Consider the following 19,938-nt stretch of genomic DNA (forward strand, 5'->3'; position numbering starts at 1 on the left):
ATCTCCAGCAGGCTTTCCTTAACACTGTGGATGAAGCTACTCATTTCAATGTAGTCCCTGCTTTTTGTTGTAGAGTTGATTCACCTCCTCAAATTTGTAGCCTGTTCCTCTCTAGGTCTTTGGAAAGAGAACCACATTTGTCATCTCCCAGTTTAGCAGATTGCTAGGCTTTTCAGGAAATGTGCATGTATAATCATTTAGGTAAGAAGCGTATAGACATACATATGTGTACTCCGTATATGACCTACCATCTCCTGAAGACAGTCATGCTCTAGCAAGTAGTCGCAGATGTTCACAATGTCTAAAAAGAATCACTGAGAGCAGTTACTCTTTCAATTTTCTTATAATTGTGTTATGAAGATTTTAATATTCCTGGTACTATGATTTTCCAACTATCTGGAACCAACACTAACCTCTCTTTGAGCTGCTTCCCCCATTCTCCATTCCAATCGTAATCCCGGTTTTTCTCCCAGTAGTTTCAAAACTTCTAAGAACTCTAGGGCATCAGTGTCCCTCTCTCGGTACTCGCAAGGCTGGAGCGGACACACAAGGGCAGAGGAGACGGCACGTAATTCCTCTGTCTGCGCCTGTACGGGCGTTCATTTGTTTATTCAGCACTTAATGTAGACATTGTCCTAGGGATACAGAAACAAAAAAGATAATGTCCCTAATCTCCAAGGAATTTAAAGTCTAAGTAAGAGTTGTTGGATAAAGCACAAAAGTCAGGAAAGAAATTTGTTCTTGTGGTCTTCCTAGCCCACAGTTTGCTCTTGCATCTGCCCGCTCCAGTCCCTGCAATCACATCAGAGTGCTTTTCCTGCCTCAGGATGGAGAAATACAAGTATCTTAAATAGTTCTCTGTGTCGGACTCCCCCTCCGAGAGATACTGCTAAAGATAAAACGGTTCTCTTCAGAGAGAAAGATGGCATTAAGGGCAACTCCGAGAGCCTAGCAAATTCTTCCCAGTATATAAGCGCACAGCCGGAGAGGCCTGTTCAGCAGACATACAGAAGTGGAACCCACAGTGACAAGTCCTTTATTTGAATCATAATTGCCTTATCTAACAAATCACTGTACCAAAAATGACTCTACCCAGTGACCTTACTTAGCGGGAGCAGAATGAGACTAAAATAACAGGCCAGGTGTCTCATTCCAACTTCAAGTGGACCAAAAAGTGTCTGCTACTTCTACAAACTCTGAGATCATTGTCCTTCAGTCAGCTAGGAAAGTAACATAAGTATTAAGCATTACTGCTTTAAACACTTAAGCTTTTAGCCTCACCATCTGCCTAGGATCAGATACAAAGAAGTTGATTCCTGTCTTTTCTATACCATAAAATAAACAAATATTTCTATACCATAAAATAAACAAATACCACATTAACAGATAAATGATACGAAGTTTCTTTGACCCAGGGTGATTATATCCAGTATGTGAAAACCTACATTCAAACCACACGCTCCTATGGTTGACACAGTTTTATCTGAAGTTGCTGCAGACAGCACGGTTGCCTGAGATCAGACTGGCTCTGTGTGTGATTCTGGCCGTAAACACTCGGGTGTGCAGCATATGGTGATGACGTGACTGTGGGCTGAAAAATGTAGACTTGGACTATGACTTTCCTCATGCTACACTTTTCAGGGTCCTTTAAATGCCCAGTGCTCCCTGTCGATTCACGTTAGCTTCTCCCAGACTGCTAGAATTTTCAGTCCCCCTCAGTTGAGGGTCATGAAAAGGCAAAGACAGACTAGTTATAACCAGGACCATTTAGAACTCCCAATTAGCAGTGACATATAATCCAATTTATATTTCTTTCCAATTAATTTTAAATTCCCTCTGTTTTATCTTTGTTCATGAAAAATTGTGTACAGTATCATTAACTACCTTTAAAGTACATGGTTGTAGACCTGATTCTGGATATTTGGCTGGCTAAGAAGCCCTTTTCATTCTTTTTGCTTTTAACAGCTTTATTGAGTTATAATTTATATTCCATAAAAATAACCCATTTAGATTGTACAGATCAGTGACTTTTAGTATATCTATAGAGTTGTGTAACTCTCACCACTATTTGTACATTTCCATCACCCTAAAAATCCTCGTGCCCACTTGAAGGTACTCCCCATACTTCCCTGGCAACCACCAGTCCGCTTTCTGTCTCTGTAGATTTGACTTTTCTACACATTGTATGTAAACAGAATCATACAGTATGTGACCTTCTGTGTCTGGCTTCTTTCACTTAGCATGTTTTCAGGGTTCATCTTTGTTACGGCATGTATCAGCACTTGATTCCTTTTTCTTTCCCTAAGATTTTTAAAACTTATTTATTTTAGAGGGAGAGAGAGAGAGCGCACACCTGCTCAGAGAGGAGGAGCAGAGGGAGAGGGACAAGCAGACTCCACGCTGAGCACAGAGCCCAGTGCAGGGCTCAGCTCATGACCCTGAGATTGTGACCTGAGCCTAAATCAAGAGTTGGATACTTAGCCAACTGAGCCACCCAGACACCCCAGTTTATTCCTTTTTATTGCCAAATAATATTCTGTTTTGTAGATGCACCATAGTTTGTTTATCCATTCACCAGTTGGACATTTGGGTTGTTTCTGCTTTTTAGCTATTATGACTATCGTTGCTATGAATATTAGCTTACAGATTTTTCCCTTTCTTGATTTTTTTTAAATAAAATTATCTATTTTAAAGTGAACAACTAAGTGGCATTTAGTATATTTACAGTGTTAGTGTTCAGGTTTTTATGTGAACATGTCTTCACTTCTCTTGGATATATACCAGGATGGAATTACTAGGTCATATAGTAACTCTGTGTTTAACATTTTGGGGAACTGCGAATCTGTTTTCCAAAGGAGCTGCATCATTTTACATTCCCACCAGCAATGTATGAGGGTTCCAGTTTTTTTCAAGCCCTTGCCAACACTTGTTAGGTATTGTCTGTCTTATGGGAGCCATTTTAGTGTGATGTGGTAGCTCACTGTAGTGTTAATATGCACTTCCCTAATGACCACCAGTGTTGAGCACTTAATAGTTCTGTTGTGATCCTTTAATTGCCATTTTGATTTTTTTTAATCTATGAAAAGAAAGCAGGCTGTTTGTGAATTGTGGCCAGAGATATTTCAATCTACCTTGTAATGCAGGGTGTTTTGTTGGGTTGAGTCTGGCCACCAAAAGGGTTTCAGAGTGCTCTTGCAATTCACTGCCTAAATGCTGCCCTCTGAAATGTTTCTTTGATTGGTCAGTTCTATAACATTTCTTACCAGAAGAGAACTGTTGGCCAAGGGGGAAAGGTGCTATACGCAGGCATCTGGTAGGAAGAAGAAAGATCCTTGGACATCAGTCAAAAGGCATGGGTTTCAGTACAGACTCTACCTTTTAAGCAATCTGTTTTCTCATCTGTAAAATGGTAACAGTATCTAACTCTCAGAATTGTTATCAGGATCATAGAAGATATACAAAAGAGGTCCATTATAAGATGCAAAGTCCTAGACATATATCTAAGGTTTTATGATCAAACTTACTAGTAATAATCTCTTGCCTGATAGTAAGAATTAATAATGAGCATAAATTCCAGATGATGAAATAACGTTGTCAGAGGTTACCTAGCATCCCCTACAGCAGTGATCAGCAAATATGGCTTTGTAGTCCGTATAAACTGTGTTGAAACCATTTAACTCTGCCATTGTAATTCAAAAACAGCTAAAGGTGATACAGAAATAAATGGATATGGTCATATTCCAGTAAAAAATGATTTATAAAAGTTCATGAAAGGCTGGATTTAGCTCCAGGCTATATAGTTTGCCAACCCCTTTTTTTTACCAGGATCTTTTCATTATAACCAAGCGTGGCCACACAGTTAGTCAGATAAGAATGGTAATGATTTATTTCAGATGCTTGGATAACTATAGGTTATATCACTGTAGTCACTAATGACATATTTGTAAATAATTTTTCTTAAAGAACCTCACCTAGGGGCACCTGGGTGGCTCAGTGGGTTAAAGCCTCTGCCTTTGGCCTAGGTCATGATCTCAGGGTCCTGGGATCGAGCCCCACATCGGGCTCTCTGCTCAGCAGGGAGCCTGTTTCTTCCTCTCACTCTGCCTGCCTCTCTGCCTACTTGTGATCTCTGTCTGTTAAATAAATAAATAAAATCTTTTTTTAAAAAAAAGAACCTCACCGGATGAGCCCCCTAGGTTATTTTTTGCCATGATCTTATGATACCTGACCCAGAGCTCAGATCCTTAAGATGAGATTGCTGTCATCTCTGTATGCGTTCCCTGTTTGTAGTCTAAACTACTGAGCAAGCTTTCTCCCAGCTGATAAACAGTGTTGTAAATTTAGACTCTAACGAATATTTAAGGAAGGGACCCCATTACCATCCATCTCTGGCAGAGATCTCTTGTTGCCTGAGCAGTAGTTAGATACTGAAGAAGTACTTTTTCTAGTTATTTGAACTTAAAGCTCTCTTTAAGAATCCATCAGCTCACAATTTAATTACAGGTTATTTTTGGCTACATCCTGCCTGATAATGGGATCCTGCCTGTCATGTCTGTTGAGACGAATTTAACTAAACTGAAGCTCTTTCCTCTTATACCACATAGAAGCAAAGAGTCAACCCCACCAAGCAGAAGAAATCAGCAGAGCAAGTCCATGGCACAAGTCAAGTTCATCCTCCAGATCCTAGAGTATAGCTCTGAATTTCAGCCTTCTTTCCTGTGTATCTACTTCAACCTCATTGGGACCCTCAGTGCTGCTCTGTAGTCCATTTACTGGACCGTTTCACTGAAATTCATTTGCCAAGGTCTATTCTTACTCAGTTCCTTTTCCCATTTCTTTTTCATCTGGCTCTTAACCAAGTCAACTAACTGCACAAACAGCCTGACTTATGAGTCACTGAAGAAATCAAAGCCATTGAGTGTGACTTCCCTTAACAACTTTTCTCCTCTCACCAAAAAAATCAATCTACAGTATCATCAGTTCTTACCTCAACTTTCTCTTGTCTCAGAGGAGGAAATATCCCTCTGTCCCCCTTTTTAAAAATTTTATTATATTTCAAACATACCAGAAATCAGAGATAACCGAATAATCAAATACTCGCTATCGGATTTAAGACATTAAAATTTTTCCATATTTGCTCCAAATCTTTTTATTTTGAAGAAATGAAAATATAATACTTAGAGTAGAAGCCCTCTGTAACTCGATTTCTCTCCCCTTTTCAGAGATGATTTCTAGCCTAAAGTTCATATGTGTTCTTCTTATCCATATTTTGCATTTTCCAACATAGAAATGTATTCATAAACAATATATAGACTTACTTTGCTAACTTTTAAATTTGACATAAACAGAATCATACTCTTCATGAAATTCTCTTTTTTCACCCAATTTTATATATTCAAGATTTATCTGTGGGTGGAGATCAATGGCCAGTGGCTTTCGGTTTGGCTATACATTAGATTCTCCTGGAGAACTTAAATAACTTTTATTTATTTATATGACAGAAAGAGCACAAGCAGGCAGAGTAGCAGGGAGTGGGAGAGGGAGAAGCAGGCTCCCCACTGAGCAAGGAGCCCGATGTAGGGCTTGATCTCAGGACTCTGGGATCATGACCTGAACTGAAAGCAGTTGCTTAACCAACTGAGCCACCCAGGTGCTCCTCTCCCAGAGCACTTTAAGCACACGCATGTGCGTGCATGCACACACACACACATACATACACACACCCCTCTGAGCCTTACTCCCAGAGATTACCAATCATTGCTCTGGAGTAGAACCCAGGTTTTGTCTGTCTGTTTGATCTTAATAGACTTTCTTTCTTAGAGCAGTTTTAGGTTTACATAAAATACAGAGAATTTCCATATACTCACTGTCCCACCAGTTTCCCCTATTATTAACTTCTTGCACTGGTGCAGTACACTGTTAAAATTGATGAACCTATATCAATACATCATTATTAACTGAAGTCCACAGTTAATATTAGGTCTTAACTGTGTCGTATGTTTCTGTGGATTTTGCCAAATGCCTAATATGTATCCACCATTAGAGTATCTTACAGATTTCACTGCCCTAAAAATCCCAAAGCTATTAAAAGTACTCCTAGCTAATTCTGTAGAATTGGCAAACACATTGCAGAGAAAAGTAGCTCTAAGCTGCTCTCCTGGGCTCCATCCTATCCTTACTTGGGCTAGTAATTCTTCTCCAACCTGTTATTCCTCCCATGTCTTTGATGAGGGCGATTTTTAAATCTTGTACCATTTTTCCTAGCTATCCTTAGCAGGATCAAGTTTAGATCCACCATTACCAGATGTAGAAGTATACCCAGGTCCCCTTGAGGAAAAATTATGACTTGGTATTTTGGGAACATTCAGCTTTTCTCTAACCATCTTAGGCTTTCTCGTTTAAAATTCCTTTGGTATCTTCAATGACCAAAACTGTCCTCAGTATCACACAGAAAAGAGAAGCAATTTATATTCAGGAAAACTAAACCCAAATTTATAGGCCCTGAGCAAAGGAGTGAGTTGCTGTATCTTTCCAAGAAGCTAAATACAACATTTTCTGAGCTCCCTCTGATGCTGGAGACCTTGAATAAAAGTAGAATTGCTATGTGACTTTAATAAGCACTGGTTCAGCATTATTTCTCTGTAGGATAATCTTCATAATATTCTAATGGATTAAATGAACGTATCTAAGGAATTTTATGTAAGTCAGTGTTTAAGAGAAAGTTGACTATTATAGATCATAGTCATAGTTTTGCTTTAAATATCATAGTTATAAAAGAGATAATGCTTAGCTGAAATCATAAAAGTAAAGCCATAGGAATAGATCAGATTGTCTAGGATAAAAAAGGACAGTTTTAAAGAAGACACTCAAGGGTGGAGAATGGGTCAGAATTAAATGGAGAAGCCAGCAATCAGCTACTTTATTTTAGTTGCTACTTTTCCAGCTAAGAGTTCAGAATTGAAGCCCTGCCCCAGGTTTAACTTGGTCTAATGGAAGGAACATGAACTTTAGAGTTAAAAGGACTTGGCTTCTAACTCCAGCTCCACTTTTTAATGGCTATAGGACTTTGGGCAAATTACTTAGTCCTCTCTGGGTTGTTTCCTCCTAATAAAAATAGTAATAAATTCAATTTCATAGGACTGTCATGGAGATTAAAGGAGCTAATGTATGAAAAGGCCCTACCATAGAACCTGACACATAGGTACTGAATAAATGTTGGATTCCCTTCCTTTTTTCCCCTTCAACCACAATTTATAGAGCTCATCTCCCAATACTAAAAGCTCCCTCTATTGGACATAAATATTAATTTCTAATGATTTTTCTGTATAATTGGTTAATACAGTTTACAGTTCCTCAAAAGATCTTGGTGAGGCTCACACATAGTCTAGATTAGGAGACTGAGGCCCAAAGAGGGAGTCAGAGGTAGGTTTCCTGGTTTTCTAGGAGGTAAGCTCTAGACCCTAACTTACCTTTAAGTAAATTATGATACATCCATACATTCTCTCTTGAAATGATACATTCTCTCTTGAATTGAGGCAAAAACGTGTACATGTATGGAATATGTGCATAATATTTTGTTTAAAAATTAATAGAGGGGCACCTGGGTGGCTCAGTCAGTTAAGCAGCTGCCTTCAGCTCAGGTTATGATCCTAGGGTCCTGGGATGGAGCCCCACATCAGGTTCCCTGCTCAGGGGGAAGTCTGCTTCTCCCTCTCCCTCTGCCTGCTGCTCTGTGTACTTGTGTTCTCTCTGTATCTCTCTATCAAATAAATAAATAAAAATCTTTATAAAAAATTAATAGGAAAAAAATCTCATTTTTTCCCTCTACATTTTTAAAGTGTTTTAAAATTGGTTGTAGTATATGGCTCTTTTCTGGATCACAATTTAGAAAAAAATTATTTTTTTTTCTTAAACAGTCAAGGAAATTTGGATACTGGATATCTCATATTATGGAACCCTTGTTAATTTTAGGTATCATAATGATGTTGGGCTTTAGAGGCATTTACTGAAATATTTGGTTATTGACTGATAAGAGGTCTCGGATTTGCTTCCAAATAATTCAGTCATGGGGAAAGGGGGTGGATCAGACTTTTATTGATAGTCTAATCTATTTTAAATGGTTGCATTATATTCTGTGAATTGAAGACCAGACCTGTCAGGAGTATAAATAAAACAAAGTTGGCCATGAATTGCTGGTTTGGACATAATTAGGTATTCTAGGCAAGAACACCCTGCTTTTCAAGAACAAAGCAGGCAGGAGTAGCTTAAATTTTTTAAGAGATACCTCCCCAGATTCACTTATTAGGTGCCAACTTCATTGTTAGTATCTTCCTTCCCTCAGGATTTCCCGCTTGAACTCACTTCACCCAGATTTAGGCAGAATAGTAAAACGACTACCAGAGAATATCTGACTATCCAGAAATTTTGAAAAGTATTCTGACTTCCTTCTGGAGAAGCCACAGTGAAAGGAGCAAACATTAGTGCATGCAGTGGGACCTATGCTGGTCATACCAGAGAAAATGTGTTGCTCATGATGATCCAACCTATGTTGTTGTTTTCCAAAGATAAACAGATATGATCACTCTAGGGTGCATTAGGCAGGGTGAGGAGTGCTAACTGCTCTAACAAACCCGTAAGATCTCAGGGACTTGACAGAGGTTCATTTCTCTCTCCTCTTACAGTCCAGGGCAAATCAACAGGCAGGCTTCCTCCATAGAGTAATACTGAAATAGTCTGGGGCCTTGGAATCCTCCACTGGATCTTCCAGCCTGCAGTCCAGAGGAGCAGTAGAAAGTGCGGGGTTGCAGCGGGGGGGGGGGGGGGGGGGGGGGTTGGGGGGGTTGGGGGGGGGTTGGGGCTAAGCCTGGACACAAGATACTGTTTCTGCCCATACTTAACTAACTAGAAGTCAGTCACATGGGCCATCAAACTGTAAAGGAGGCTGGGAAACATCATTTTCCCAAACGTCCAGGGAGAAAATGAGATGGAGATCGGTGACCACATCGCATTATCTTTGCCACAGTGTGTATTTCAGTAACTTGAATTTGAGAGATTGATTCTAGAAGGCTAATAGAAAAGGTATGGGGAAGGAATTACATCCAGACATAGCAGAAAAAGAAGGGTACTAAGTAGATTTGTTGCCAGAGACTGCTAATATAGAAACAATTTAAATCCACTTGTTCCTACAGGACTAGTCTTTGTCTCCATGAGTGGCCTGGCTTTGCTGGGCATGGACGTAGTTAGGGCAAGACTCTATTCTCATTTCTTAGTACAACAAACCTAGAAGCCACTACTTACTCATGGTACTCTTCAGCTGGGCTACTAATTTCACTGTCTCTATTTCTTTTTCAGGGTCTGAGTAAAAAAGTTGGTGTGTCCTCTTCCATCCTCCAAGGCCTCTGGATCTCCTACAGCACAGAAGGTCTTTCCATGGCATTGGCATCTTTACGAAATCTCTACACTCCAAATATAAAGGTAGATGCTTGTAGACCACAGACAGGTTAAAGAATTAGCTGTGCAAAAATAAAGTGAAGACATTTAAGTGGCAGTTGAACTGATCTTTGACTTAACCTTAGACTGTCTCCCGTAATCAGACTTTTATTGATAGTCTAATCTATTTTAAATGGTTGCATTTTATTCTGTGAATTGAAGACCAGACCTGTTGAGCTACTACCTTCTGTAAGCTGGCTCTGATTTATAGGGTCAGGTCCTCGGGCCTCTAGCAGTAAATTAATCTCAGGTAAGCTTTGTTTCGGTAGGAGCTTTTCCAGCCAGCAGTTCACCTAGTAGAGGCTGTGTTCAGCCCTATGGTGTGGGTGGCAGTCGGCTCTCACGACTGAGCAGTTCATGGAAAGGAGACATGTCACATCCTGTTCTAAAGGCAAGATATCAAAAAAGGAGCAAGTGGAGACCGATAAAGCAGTTACTAAATGCTCCTGGGGTGCTGTTATGGGGTCCCAGATGACTTCATCAAAGATGACTGAAAGGGGGTGACTGGGTGGTTCAGTGGGTTAAGCCTCTGCCTTCAGCTCAGGTCATGATCCCAGGGCCCTGGGATCAAGCCCCGCATCGGGCTCTCTGCTCAGCGGGAAGCCTGCTTCCCCCTCTCTCTCTGCCTGCCTCTCTGCCTGCTTGTGATCTTTCTCTCTGTCAAATAAATAAGTAAAATCTTTAAAGATGACTGAAAGGATGCAACTGAAATTTGCCTGAGTGTGATTTCTGTTTACTTATTTCCAGGTCAGCCGACTGCTGATTTTGGGAGGTGCCAACATTAATTACCGGACAGAGGTTTTAAATAACGCTCCAATTCTGTGTGTCCAGTCACATCTTGGTTACACAGAAATGGTGGCCCTACTGTTGGAGTTTGGGGCCAACGTGGATGCCTCATCTGAGAGCGGCCTGACCCCTCTGGGCTATGCAGCCGCGGCCGGCTACCTGAGCATCGTGGTGCTGCTGTGCAAGAAGCGAGCCAAGGTAACGGCTCCCCCTGCCCTTCCCCCATCTCTGCAGCCCTGTGCAGTCTCCCTCATGGGAGTCCAGGCAGAGCACACCATGCCCAGCAGGGTGCAGAGCACAGGGAGCCCTGGCCCACTGTTGGCCCACTTGCCACTGCCCCTTCTGCAGAGCATCAGGACATGGTTCTAGAACCCCTGGGGGGCACTTAGGAAACTGCCTTTATCAGCAGCCACAAAAAGTCCCCACCTAACAACCAGGGACTTCTCTGCTGAGCACAGAGGGAGGAAGGAGAAGGGAAGGAGCAAAGAGACTGCACTGGGAAGGGGGAACTGAACCATGCCCACAGCCTTCCATGTGCAGACAAGAGAAGTTTGCCGTGAGGTAAGAACAGACTCCCTCGGCCTAGCCTTGAAGACCAGCGTCTTCAAGGTATGAGAACATGACTTTGGGTTGATCCTCAAACCGACCAGAGGCACTCAGCAGTGTTTCTGCTAGTGTACTTTAATTCCCTGAAGACCTTTCTGAAAACATGTTTGCTTTATAGTATCTCAAGAGCTGTTGATACAAAAAAGAAAAAAACCTCAATTTCAAAATTTTGGTGAAAGGAAAAATGCTGATCTCAACAGTGCAAGCCTTTGGGGAAAATTGTAGCCTTGTGGCATTTTGTTTCAGTCTTGAAAACAGACTGAGGATTTCGGTGGTTTTGCACTGAAATATAAGTAATATGTGTGACCTCATTCTGAGGTGTCCAGGAAGAAAGGAGGACTCTTGAGACTTTTGAGACCTGGGACTGGAGACTCTCGGTGAAATCCCAGAGCCTTGAGTGTCTTCTGTGACAGAGACCTATACTGTCCACCTGTAATGTCCTATTCATCTGAATGAACATCTCTTAAAAAAGAACAACTGGGCCTTATTATTACAACTGTCATTTCATATTCTCATCTCACTGAGCCTTTCCTACTGCCCAGTTACCAGTCTAACCATCTGTCATTTTCCTCAGAGCAGACATGGAAATCATTTGCATTCATCTCCACACCCTGTCACACCTCCTGGCCTCCTGCATTACCAAGATTGAATTCATCTCCATGTGCCTCCGTCTCAAAACTCTGTTAATCCTTACCAACACTCACTTCACATCTGCCTCAGAGGAAGGAAGTGTTTACCTTCCTTTCCAAAGCACTTGCCTCCATCTGTATTTTTTTCACTCTTTTTCTAAATTCGCAACAGTTTGGGTTGCCTGGATGGCTTAGTTGGTTGAGCGTCTGCCTGCAGCTTGGGTCATGATCCCCTGGGGTCCTGGGACGGAGTCCCGCGTCAGCCTCCCTGCTCAGCGGGAAACCTGCTTCTCCCCCTGCTTGTGCTCATGCTCTCTCGCTTTCTGTCTCTCTGACAAATAAATAAGTAAATCTTTAAAAATAAAAATAAAAAATAAATTCTCAACAAACCTATGAATGTCTCCTATACCCCAAAAGACAGCTTCCCTCTCTGCTGCTAACCAGAAGCTACCATCCCATCTCTTCCCTTGTGTGTCCACCAGTCCTGGCCCAAGAGTCATCTCTACGTGCCACCTCTGCTTCCTTACTGCCCCTTAACCACTTTTAGTCTGGCTTCCATGAGAGAAAGAGGAGTTAAAGCATTAAAATTATAAACTTTGGTATCAAACACAGCTTGGTCAAAGCCTCCATTTACACTTCTTTCTCCAAGGGCATGGACAAGTCATTTAAACTCTCAGTCTCACTATTTTCATCCATAAAAAGGATTAATGGTGGTCACCATTGGAAAAGTGAGAAAGTCTTTTTAAAAAGAGATAAAGTCTTGGGGCACCTGGGTGTCTTAGTTAAACCTCTGACTCTTGATTTTGGCTCAGGTCATGATCTCAAGGTCGTGAGACTGAGTCCTGTGTTGCCTCAGTGGGGAGTCTGCTTCCTCCTTCTCCCTCTCCCTCTCCTTTTGCCCCTCCCCCTGCTCTCTCTTGCTCTTTCTCTCAAATAAATAAATCTTTTAAAAAAGAGAGTGAGAGAGATGAAGTCTCTTTTCATCTCTTGCAGGGCCTAATACATAATATTCTTTAAGAAAAATGGGTGGTGGGCACACCCAGCTGTCTTAGTCAGTAGAGCATGTGATGCTTGATGTCAGGGTTATAAGTTCAAGCCCCATGTTCAATGTGGAGAGCACTTAAAAATAAAATCTCTAGGGGTACCAGGGTGGCTCAGTCATTAAGCATCTGCCTTCGGCTTAGGTCATGATCCCAGGGTCCTGGAATCGAGCCCCATATCGGGCTCCCCGCTCGGCGGGAAGCCTGCTTCTCCCACTCCCCCTGCTTCTGTCCCCTCTCTAACTGTATCTCTCTCTGTCAAATAAATAAATAAAATCTTTTAAAAATAATAACAAATTAAATAAAATGTTCAAAAAAAGAAAGAAAGAAAACCCCTAACCTCTTGGCGCTCAACTGAAGCTACTTTCTCAAAAGACACAAACAACTGCCAACCACCAAATAACTTTTTCTCTTTTCTCACCCCTCCAAACCTCTCCATAGTGTTGGCAGTATTGACACAACACTTCCTAGAGCTTGCAGTGTGGTCCTGGTTCTCTCCCTGCCTGTCTGGTTGCTTTTTTCTCTTCCTTCTCCTAATATCACTGTTCCCTGAGATTCTGTCCTCTGGGCTTCTCCATCCTCACACTCTCTCCCATGGCATCAGCACCAAAATACCGAAGAATATTAACTAGTTATTTGTAGGATGTTCTCCAGTTTTACTTTGAGATTTTCTCACTGTTAGACTGAGTTTATATATTCTCAGCAAGACTCCCACAGAAGTGCTGCTGGGCCCCTTCCTCCTGCAGCATGGCGGGGTGGGGGGTGGGTGAAGTTGCGAGGCCTCTTGCCGGGGGATGCTGACCTCGGCCACCTGCGTCACACTGTGTCTGCCTGGTTTGTCAGGTCTCAAGTTACTGTTTTTCCCTTTGTAACTAAGAAGTATCTTTGAGGGAGATGCTTTGAGGCTAGGCCAATAGCTTGTTTCTCATGCTTTTGTTCACTGCTTTTAGGATCCATTGGAGCTTCTTGCTGCAATGATGATTGCTATGCTGTTTTTGCACTTTTCTGTTTCCCTCATTCCTTCAACATTTATTAATTAGAATTCTAATGTAAGGAAGAGCAAACCCTTCTCCCCTACATATGTATTTGTTTATTCGTTTATAGCATTATGGATTCCTGTATTTACCTTACAGTAGGACCTATAACCCATTGCCATTATTATTTGTTGCTCAAATTGCCCAAGATTTGGCCTTTAGGAACTCCTGCAAGTTGGCTCCTGTGTCCTCCCAGTCTCCGCTAAGTATTTTTTGAGCTTTTCAGGATTTTCTGGCACTACCAGATTTTCCACACTCATCATTTACTATTAGTGCCCCAGCCCAGGAATTAATCATTTCCAAGGAGCCAAAGCACCTTTTATTCATTCCCTTAGTTTTTGAAAATGTAGTATGAGCATGAAAATTCACAATGACTCTCCATTACCCCTGATTAAAATTCAGACCACTTAGCCTGGCATTCAGACCCTCTCAACTTTGTAACTGTAAACTTTCCCTCTATGTACCTTACCTTTACAAAAACTAGAATTAATCATTTCCTATCTCAGCCAAGTGAGATGGATCTTTTCTTAGTCCATTTGGGCTGCTATAACAAAATATCATAGACAGAGTGGCCAGTAGACAGCACTTACCTCCCACAGTTTTGAGGCTACATCTCAAGAGTATGGTGCCAGAAGATTGGGCATCTGGTGAGAGCCTCCTGGTGCATAGTCACACCTTCTTGCTATGTTCTCCCGTGATGGAGGAGGGAAAGCAAGCTCTCCCTGAGCATGATAGTAGGATACTCAGCACTTCCCAAACATCCTATCTCCTTGGAATATCATTACACTGGGGATGAGAATTCCAACAAATAATTTCAATGGCACAAAAACATTTAGACTCTAGCACCTTTCCTTCAGAATCTGTTCCTGATTCTAGTTAGGAATTCTCTCCAGTTTCATTGTACTTTTACTTTCCTTACGACATTCATCATCCTTTGTTGGATAGATTTCTGTTGTATTGGTCGCATCTCCCCTACCTTATTTGAAAGTCCTTGAGAACAGAATCTATATTTTACTACCCTGTTCACCTTTTCATCCTATGTGGTGCCTTGCACAAAGTAGGCATTCAGTAAACATTCGTTAAATAGATTGCTGGGTGAACCAGATGCAGCACTTAGGTTTCCAGTGCTCTAACTACCCCGGGAAGTCTACCCGCCAGAAAAGGCCACTCTTGTGTTGAAACTTGTGGCTGCCTTAACCAGCCTCTTCTTTCAACCTGAACGAGCAACCAACAGTGCAACCATAAAAGCCACTACTGGAACATAGTCTAGCATTAGACTCCAAGGATCTCTAGCCATTTTGGCCAGATCTGAGATTCTTCCCTCCCGTTGGAGGAAAAAAGTAGCCTCCGCCAAAGCTTGGTGGTCAAAAGTATGATTCATGATATGAGGTATTTTGCTTCTTTGGAAGACCAAAAAATTTGAGCTTCAAAATGTTTTTCTTCTCTTTCATGATTTCAAAGACAGGTTTTTGGGTTTTTTGGGTTTTTTTTTTTTTTTTTTTTTTTGGTGCCAGCAGAACTGCGAGTCTTTCATGATAGATCTTGGTCTGAAAAGAACTATTCGAGGACAAAGGAGAATGTACCTCAGGAAAACAAAGCTGGAGCTGGCAGTTTTGTTTTTTTGGTTCCTTTTTCTGTGAAAACAAAAGCCTGACCTTACGAAAAGAGGTTCTCCCCTGAGGGACATCTATCATAGTTCTAGCTCAGCAGTGATCTAGCCTGAGTAGGAAAGAACTTTCTAGATTTTCTCAAAGATGGATTCAGGGTTTGGGAAAGGATGAGTCTTGCTAGTCTAGTCATGTGCAGTGGACCAATGTAACTGGATTAGGAGTGTGGCCACAAATCTTTGTTCACATCCATTTCTCTGTTTTTCCTCTGAGGTGGATCATTTGGACAAGAATGGACAGTGTGCTTTGGTCCATGCTGCACTCCGAGGTCACCTGGAGGTTGTCAAGTTTTTGATTCAGTGTGACTGGACAATGGCCGGCCAGCAGCAAGGAGTATTTAAGAAGAGCCACGCCATCCAGCAGGCCCTCATTGCTGCAGCCAGCATGGGGTACACGGAGGTAAGAAAGCAGGTGCTAAGGGTTAGGGGTTTTAGACTATGTATTAAAGGACCTAGGAAACGGGGCAAGGGGTTGCATTATTACAAAATTACCTGCCTGATTAATGTGAATTAGCATTTTGGTCACTGATTTTGAGGAATTGAGACTGAATTCCATGAAACACTTGAATTCTCAAATACCAGCATATCTAAAATTATGAACACAACACGAGACTGGAAAAGCACTTTGGAAAGCATCGAGTCCAACTCCTTCCCCGTTTTGCCACCCTTATTTAACAGGCAGTGACACTAGGCTCGTAGGGATTATTTAGTGAGCTGTACTCACATGAGTAGATGTTGTGGAATGGGAAGAGTACAATATTTGAAATCTCAGAAGGACCAGGTTTGAGTCCCAGTTTGCTACTCATTTGCTCTAGACCTTGGGTGGTTTACCTAATCTCTTAGAACCTTTGTTTCCCATCAGTAAAATTAGTCTTATTCTTTTTCACTCAGCTGGTATGAAAGTGGTGTGTAAGCTGTGAAACACTGTACAAATGGTATTTTTGCCCATTTTTTTACTAATCATAGTAATAATACAGTAACGAATGTATGGAATTGATAATTGCTGGGAAATGTTGAACATCCAGTTCTGGGAGGGTTGTGTAGTGTAACAGAAGTATGTGTGTGTGTGTGCATACATACTTAAAATTGGTATAAATGTTACTGATATGAGGGCATCTAGGTGGCTCAGTCGGTTTTGCATCTGTCCTTGGCTTGGGTCGTGATCCTGGGGTCCTGGGATCAACCCGCATGTTGGGCTTCCTGCTTGGCAGGGAGTCTGCTTCTCCCTCTCCCTCGGCCACTCCCCTGCTTGTGCTCTCTCTATCTCAAATAAATAAATAAAATCTTCTTTAAAAAACTTTACTTATAATGAAGTACATGTAGCATACAGTTTACAAACATAAAATATACATTGTAGAATGCTTGATTTTTGTGAAATTCACATCTGAAGCCAACCTGTGGTTGCAATCAGCAATCATTTATAGATGATCTCTTTTGCTCTTTTCCCAATAATTTTCTTGTCATTAAATCTGCTATGTGGGGGCACCTGGGTGGCTCAGTGGGTTAAGCCGCTGCCTTCAGCTCAGGTCATGATATCAGGGTCCTGGGATCGAGTCCCGCATCAGTCTCTCTGCTCAGCAGGGAGCCTGCTTCCTCCTCTCTCTCTCTGCCTACTTGTGATCTCTCTCTGTCAAATAAATAAATAAAATCTTTTAAAAAATAAATAGATAAATAAATCTGCTATGTGATCTATGTTAAACTACTTCTCACCCTCATACAAAAACTGGAGTCTTTTGGGGCGTAAGCACTAAATCAAATCTTGATTTATAACGTTTGCCAATTGCCAAGGTGTAAATGCTCCCCCGACACTTGCCACAGAGCTGCCATTGTGACATCACTCGACGCAGAGTTGCGAAGAGAGGCACAGGAACACACACCGTAGTGTGGATTTCCACCACACGATACAATACACATAAATCACCTCAAGAGCACAGATAATGTCAAATGTAGTAAATAAGAAGGCATGAGATTTTATACTTTTAAACTTTGTTTTTAATATAATTTATTTTTATTTAATTTTTAATAAACATCTTCGTCGAAGAACCAGCTTACAGAATCTCTGCCCACGTAATGCTCTGCTTTCGTGGTCCAGAACACACTGGCTCACCACCGCATGGGAATGCCTTGGTGTCCAGCTGCCCTGCCAGGCGACCCAATACGACACCAATGGAATATTAAGTAAAACTGGAATTTTTAGTATCTGTAGGTTGTTAAACTCTCTCTACAGGCAAATTCCCAGAAACAGAGCTGTCACTTTCCTTTTTTTTTAGTAGTCGTTCTCCCTTTATTATCCCCAAAGTGGTCCTTGTATTTGCAAGCAGAAAAGAGATCATTGCTGTACTCTGATGAAATACAGGTCCTACATTTTCTTCATATTTGTTTTCTGGTTTTTATTGATTGCTTATCTTTTTTCTCTTTATTTTATTTTCTTTTAAAGATTTTTATTTATTTATTTGAGAGAGAGATCAGGAGTAGGAGGAGGAGCAGAGGGATAAGCAGACTCCCTGCTGAGCAGGGAGCCCGATATGGGGTCCCTGGGGGACCCCAGGACCCTGGGATCATGACCTGAGCCGAAGGCAACCGCTTAACCAACTGAGCCACCCAGGCGCCCCTTTTTTTCTCTGTTTTTTGGTATTTTTACTGGAGGATGAGGGGTTGCTTCGTTACCTTAAATGTGAGGAATAAGTAATTTTTTAAAAGTCACATGCTGTGTAAGTGAGTTATGTTCAAGAGAAACGTATAAACTCTACCTGATTAAAGAAATGTCCATTGCGGCTGCTTTGGGTTTCTTGGCTGGGATAGTCGGTTCTGGTTTCTTCTATACGCGAGAGCTTGCATCGTGCTTGGGTCATCCAGGCATCTTTCAGACCTCACAGGCTAGAGCCTGTAGCATAGTTTCCCACCTGAAGTTTGAACTGACACAACTTCTCATTTCAGATTGTCTCCTACCTACTTGATCTTCCAGAAAAAGATGAAGAAGAAGTAGAGCGAGCACAGATCAACAGTTTTGACAGTCTCTGGGGAGAGACAGGTACTTCTCATGGACATTACCCCCTTTTCTCAGTAATGTGTTGTGTTTGTGTGAAGATATTCAGCATCTCACACCCTGATTTTTCCTCTGCATACCTTTGGCATTCTTCGCTGTATGGCTTTTGTACTGGAGATTGATTCAGCCAAAGTAAAAAGTCAAGCAGTGTCCTTCTTCCAGTCCTCTTTCCCTTTGGACTCTCCAAATCATTAGCACCAGTGTCGTCTTTCAACCAAAACTTTAGTCTGCTCTTGTTTCCAAATATTTTTAGAAGACTGAAAGTTTCCTTACCATGTGCCAAACCAGAGCAGAAAATAGTTGTGGCCTCTCTCTTCTTTTATGGGATTCTTGCAGCAGTTAGGATAAATTTTTCTCCCATCAAAAGAACTCCACCTGCAGTTGTAATCCAGGAGGTTAAATTTGTATCCACACCTCTGGCTTATCCAGGTGTTACCATGACAGAGTGGTATCTGACATGGCTAAACTATACATTCGGAGTAAAGTTGCTCTCTGAATGCAAAATGGAGGTACCGGCCTCTAAGGCACAGTCCCATGCAGTCCCTCTTGATCTGTAGCCAAGAGATGTCTGTATTGCTTGGTACTTACTACACAAACAGAAGCTTCTTCCTTGTGGCCTTTGCAGGAAATGGTTGTTGTCTTTCTCCCAGGTCTAAACTGGAACATCTGGAGAAACATTAATAACCTTTTATGAGATGTTATGAAACCAGGACACTGAAAGCTGTGGAGGCACCACAGTTATGTGTCAGATTTGCCAGGAGAAGAAGACCAATACTGAGATGGCCAATGTAGGGGGAATATTTTCTTAAACAAAGAGAGTGTGTGTTTTAGTTAGAGTGTTATTAAAGATAAAGGAGGCACTTGAATTCATTTAAAATTTATCACGACCTATCAAATTGTGATGTCTCCATTCATGGCAAATATCATAGGTAGGTTTCATGGCTTCTTTAACATCATGTAGAATGGTCCAAAGCTCGGGAATTTGCTTCCCCAACAATCCCTCCCTCTGCAAGAGCCAAAAGAGAACAGATGCCAGGCAGCTGCAGCTTAAGAGCCCATGACAGATTAAAGGAAAATGTGCAGCTGGAAACAGCTGCCGTCTCTGGGACTCTAACCCGCAGGAAGCCAGAGGATGGCCTGAGGGGAAGGGATTGACCCGGGTGCCGGCCGTCCTGGAGCATGTATACTGTGACTGAGAGCTGCGGAAAGGACGTGGTGCTTTACCCTTCCCATCAGCACAGCCTTGCCCAGCACAGTGTTGCTGAACCTCCCAACTGGCTCCTGATGCCAGCCGTACACGTGGAACCCCAGGGGAAGCCCAGGGGAGGGTAGGAAAAAAAACTACGGCCTGGTAAGGATAATAGATGGGAATTATAAGGTTAACAATCATAGTGATGAATATCAAACACATTCTAGTGCTGTACTTGAACGAATTTCTTAAAAATGTTCAAGAAGGGAGTGAACTAAGTGGAAGACTTATTTTTATTGATATGAATTTCTTATTAGAATAAAACTTTATGGGGGCGCCTGGGTGGTTCAATCAGTTAGACATTGGACTTTTGATTTCAGCTCAGGTCATGATCTCAGGGTTGTGAGATTGAGCCCCGTGTCAGTTGTGCGCTGAGCATGGAGCCTGCTTGGG

General features: G+C 41.8%; 1 protein-coding gene and 1 long non-coding RNA gene across 11 annotated transcripts in view; one reads left to right on the top strand and one right to left on the bottom strand.

Moving 5' to 3' along the window:
* Nucleotides 1-19,938, top strand: part of TANC2 (tetratricopeptide repeat, ankyrin repeat and coiled-coil containing 2) — a 365,737-nt gene that overhangs the window by 317,826 nt on the left and 27,973 nt on the right. For all 10 annotated transcript variants that reach the window (XM_032321490.1, XM_032321491.1, XM_032321492.1 and 7 more), the window contains 4 exons: nt 9,352-9,474; nt 10,237-10,473; nt 15,465-15,650; nt 18,188-18,281. In XM_032321490.1, coding sequence (XP_032177381.1) covers nt 9,352-9,474; nt 10,237-10,473; nt 15,465-15,650; nt 18,188-18,281 — 640 coding nt within the window. The remainder of the gene's footprint in view (nt 1-9,351; nt 9,475-10,236; nt 10,474-15,464; nt 15,651-18,187; nt 18,282-19,938) is intronic.
* Nucleotides 106-18,192, bottom strand: LOC116577800. Its single transcript, XR_004280620.1, has 3 exons — nt 18,001-18,192; nt 14,175-14,370; nt 106-635 (listed from the first exon to the last, which is right to left on the bottom strand). It is a non-coding gene; the product is annotated as an uncharacterized LOC116577800 (long non-coding RNA).

The sequence above is a fragment of the Mustela erminea genome, chromosome 18 (assembly GCF_009829155.1).
Source record: "Mustela erminea isolate mMusErm1 chromosome 18, mMusErm1.Pri, whole genome shotgun sequence".
NCBI classification, from domain to species: Eukaryota; Metazoa; Chordata; class Mammalia; order Carnivora; family Mustelidae; genus Mustela; species Mustela erminea.